The sequence below is a fragment of the Oncorhynchus tshawytscha genome, linkage group LG13 (genome assembly GCF_018296145.1).
Source record: "Oncorhynchus tshawytscha isolate Ot180627B linkage group LG13, Otsh_v2.0, whole genome shotgun sequence".
Taxonomy (NCBI): Eukaryota; Metazoa; Chordata; class Actinopteri; order Salmoniformes; family Salmonidae; genus Oncorhynchus; species Oncorhynchus tshawytscha.
Window position 1 is genome coordinate 85,753,199 of NC_056441.1, and position 4,059 is coordinate 85,757,257.

The 4,059-nt window shown below is 45.0% G+C and overlaps 1 protein-coding gene across 1 annotated transcript; it reads left to right on the forward strand.

Annotated features, from left to right (window-relative positions):
- Window positions 1-280: 280 nt before the first annotated feature.
- Window positions 281-2,637, forward strand: LOC112236335 (P2Y purinoceptor 1). The gene is made up of 2 exons (XM_024404907.2): window positions 281-544; window positions 820-2,637. The coding sequence occupies exon 2, from the start codon at window positions 847-849 to the stop codon at window positions 1,912-1,914; it is 1,068 nt and encodes a 355-aa protein (XP_024260675.1). The 5' UTR covers window positions 281-544; window positions 820-846; the 3' UTR covers window positions 1,915-2,637.
- Window positions 2,638-4,059: the final 1,422 nt, after the last annotated feature.

Consider the following 4,059-nt stretch of genomic DNA (forward strand, 5'->3'; position numbering starts at 1 on the left):
CATGCCAGCACGGCACAACATTCACACTCTCTACTCTTCCTGCTGTGTACGTTCTGTAATTAACTCGTGTATGATATTCAGTAGCTGCCAAGAATCCAGATACCCACATCAGTCTGCCAGTCACCTCGACGGACTGTAGTTTGTAAACGGGTTTGTCAGAAGAGGAGTTGGTAGGCAGAAAGAAAGAGCGCGTTTGAGGAGCTTCGCAGTTTTGTTGGTGGCACCCCTCCCCTCAGCGCGCCGTGAGCGTTTCACCCTATCCGGTGACGGTGCTCGTTTGTAATTCCTGCGCTCTTTCGCTAGAGACTTCTCGCAGTCGCAGTTGTCTTCCCTTGTGCTCTGTCGCCGTTCGCTGTCGTCGTGCGCAACGAACGGTGGTTGACGTTTATCGTGACAGCGAACGAACCAGACGGAATATAATTTAGCCGAGCCGGAGAGCTTTGCTTTGTTGGCGACGGAGGAACAAGGACATCTGACGCGACAGTCTCAACCGCTCTGAGTTCGGGTGTGTGTAGGCTGTAGGAATGCGGGATAGAAGTCAACGGTGAGTAGGCTAGTGTATGATCAACTTTTATGCGTTTCCCTCTGTGACTGGGATGGTTATGCAATGTGTAGCCTAGGCTATTTATGTGCGTATTTTGGCTTGCAGAGATTGGCTATTGACGGAGAGATGGGCTATTCCCTCTCCTTTGGGTGTTTAATGCTAGACCAGATTATAATGGGCTGCTTAAAATACTCATTATGTAGATACATGTCTCCCTGAACTTTTTTTTTTCAATTTATTTTACTTTGAATGTTCTTTGCCTTCCCTCTATTCAGTAAAAACACCTGCGTTTCCCTGACAACATGACAACAACAGATCTGAACCTGACATCCCTCCTGAACGTGTCTGATCTCCACAAGGCAACACAGGGGGGATGTTCCCTGACCGGGACAGGCTTCCAGTTCTACTATCTGCCCACCGTGTACATCCTGGTGTTCGTCACCGGCCTGGTGGGGAACAGTCTGTCCATCTGGATGTTTGTCTGCCACATGAGACCCTGGAGCAGCATCTCCGTGTACATGTTTAACCTGGCCCTGGCCGACTTCTGCTACGTCCTCTCCTTGCCCTTCCTCATCTTCTACTACTTTAATAAGACCGACTGGATATTTGGGGACGTTCTCTGCCGACTGCAGAGGTTTATATTCCACGTCAATCTGTACGGCAGCATCCTGTTCCTGACCTGTATCAGTGTCCACAGGTACACAGGAGTGGTCCACCCGCTCAAGTCTCTGGGAAGGCTCAAGAAGAAGAACGCTGTGCTGACCAGCGCCCTGGTCTGGGTCGTGGTCGTAGCGAGTATCTCTCCCATCCTCTACTACTCCAGGACGGGGCAGAAACGGAACGCCACCACGTGCTACGACACGACCACGGAGGATGAGTTGCCGGGTTACTTTATCTATAGCATGTGTTTGACCGTGTTTGGCTTCTGCATCCCCTTCATCATAATCCTGGGTTGCTATGGGATGATCGTCAAGGCGCTGATCTGTAACGACATGAGCAACGGCCCGTTACGGCGTAAGTCCATCCACCTGGTGATTATCGTGCTGGCCGTGTTCGCTGTGTCCTACCTGCCCTTTCACGTGATGAAGAACCTGAACATGCGAGCCCGGCTGTACTTCCAGGTCCCGGACATGTGTGACTTTAATAACCGGGTGTATGCCACCTACCAGGTGACGCGGGGGCTGGCAAGCCTCAACAGCTGTGTGGACCCGGTCCTCTACTTCCTGGCTGGGGACACGTTCAGGAGGAAGTTGTCCAGAGCTACTATAAAACAATCCAAGAAGGGGGAGCTCCCACTGCAGTCCAGGAGTGAAGAGACGGCGCTCAACAGCCTGCCGGAGTATGTCAAGAACAGAGATGGACAGTTCTGAGAGAGATCTCGTTCCTGGTCTTGGTCTCTGGACCACGTGGTCCGTCTGAACCTCGTACAGGGGTTTTGTGTGAAAACGTACTGTGTATTGGTGCTGTGGACCTCGCAGACTGTGTGCACTGTGGATAGAACAGTCTGGGCGGGAATGTGACAAAGCTGACGATAAAAGTTTGTGTCTCTGTAATGCTTATCACTAGCTAGGTATTTTTTGAATGTGAACCAAGTGCTCATCCATCCATAACCAGACATAAGGAGAAGGATAATAGGTTGATCTCCTGTAAACAACTGCCCCTTGTTCCTCTATCGAACCAATGCTAATGTGTTTGTTATGGAGAGAGAGGGCTCTGCTAGCCGCCCAGTGGATGCTTCATAATCACTACCTGTTAGCAGGTAGAGAGTGGTGGCTGAGGCTAGGTGAGACACCAGGGATGACTGAGATCTATTACCAAGAGCCTGGGCCTTATGACTGCTCTGTGGAGGTTGACATACAGAGATTATAATGCACTATGAATGCTCTGAGTGGCTTTTCTCAGACTGCTACTAATGAAATTAACACCAGTACAGTCAGTATATCACTATGGCGTGCACTGTGTGTCCATGGTCTATCTATTCTACATAATATGAAGGGACTATACTAGTCTCATGTGAATATGACACTATACAGTAATATACTGTAATATACTGTAAATACAGTAATATACTGTTATATACAGTACTATACTGTAATACACTGTAAATACAGTAATATACTGTTATATACAGTACTATACTGTAATATACTGTACATACAGTAATATACTGTTATATACAGTACTATACTGTAATACACTGTAAATACAGTAATATACTGTTATATACAGTACTATACTGTAATATACTGTAAATACAGTAATATACTGTTATATACAGTACTATACTGTAATACACTGTAAATACAGTAATATACTGATATATACAGTCATATACTGTAATGTACTGAATGTGTGTTGTAGTTGTACTGTACAGTTTATGTTGTTACTGTTTTTTGTTATTGCATGAGTCCAGTGTAATTATCGGAAGGCAATTTACCATTGAAAAATCACGGCAGCCGTTTTCTATGAAGTGTTGAACTGTTTATATGCAGGTGACCATGTGATTTAAATCAAAACGTTACTTGATGTGTAAAACAGCCATATTGAGTTTTTTTTTTTTTTTTTTTTTTGGGGGATTGTTAAACCCAATGAAATGTTTTTCACCTCTCTGGGTTCTGTACACATAACAATTAAAACCTTAGTATGTGGGGCAAATCAACTTAACACCTGGAACTATGTATGTTGTGCTATGTATCTGATTATCATCTTCCAAGTTGAGCCATTTTCTGACTGTTCCTGAACTGGGCAGCAACTCTAGCAGTTCCACAGATGTTCATAGTATAATATTGTATGTAGATTGACTGATAATAGCATTGAATGCACAAGTTACCCCCATCCATATTATTGAGAGGTATGTAGACCTGATGAGGAAGTGGATGATATGATCATATCTGCCTTTTATAGAAATCTTTGGCACTGCACATTTGCTGCTCAGGTCAGGTGTCATGTTGCACACAGTTGCCCTGAAGTTGTACAGCATTTGGGGGTCAGTTGTGAATGTGTGAATAAACGTTTTATATAAAAATGTTAAAAGTTATCAGATGAATTATATTTTTTTCTACCCAAGTATCTCTCTGTCTGTCTGTCTGTCTGTCTGTCTGTCTGTCTGTCTCTCTCTGTCTGTCTGTCTGTCTGTCTGTCTGTCTGTCTGTCTGTCTGTCTGTCTGTCTGTCTGTCTGTCTGTCTGTCTGTCTGTCTGTCTCTCTCTGTCTGTCTCTCTCTGTCTCTTAATTCAATTCAATTCAATTCAAGGGCTTTATTGGCATGGGAAACATGTGTTAACATTGCCAAAGCAAGTGAGGTAGACAACATACAAAGTGAATATATAAAGTGAAAAACAACAAAAATTCTCTGTCTCGCTCTCTCTGTCTCGCTCTCTCTGTCTCGCTCTCTCTGTCTCACTCTCTCTGTCTCTCTGCCCAGTCTCTCTCTGTCTCGCTATCTCTGTCTCGCTCTCTCTGTCTCGCTCTCTCTGTCTCGCTCTCTCTGTCTCTGTCTCTCTGTCCAGTCTCTCT

Excerpts from the sequence above, each read along its gene's own strand:
- LOC112236335 (XM_024404907.2), top strand. The coding sequence starts at position 847 with ATGACAACAACAGATCTGAACCTGACATCCCTCCTGAACGTGTCTGAT.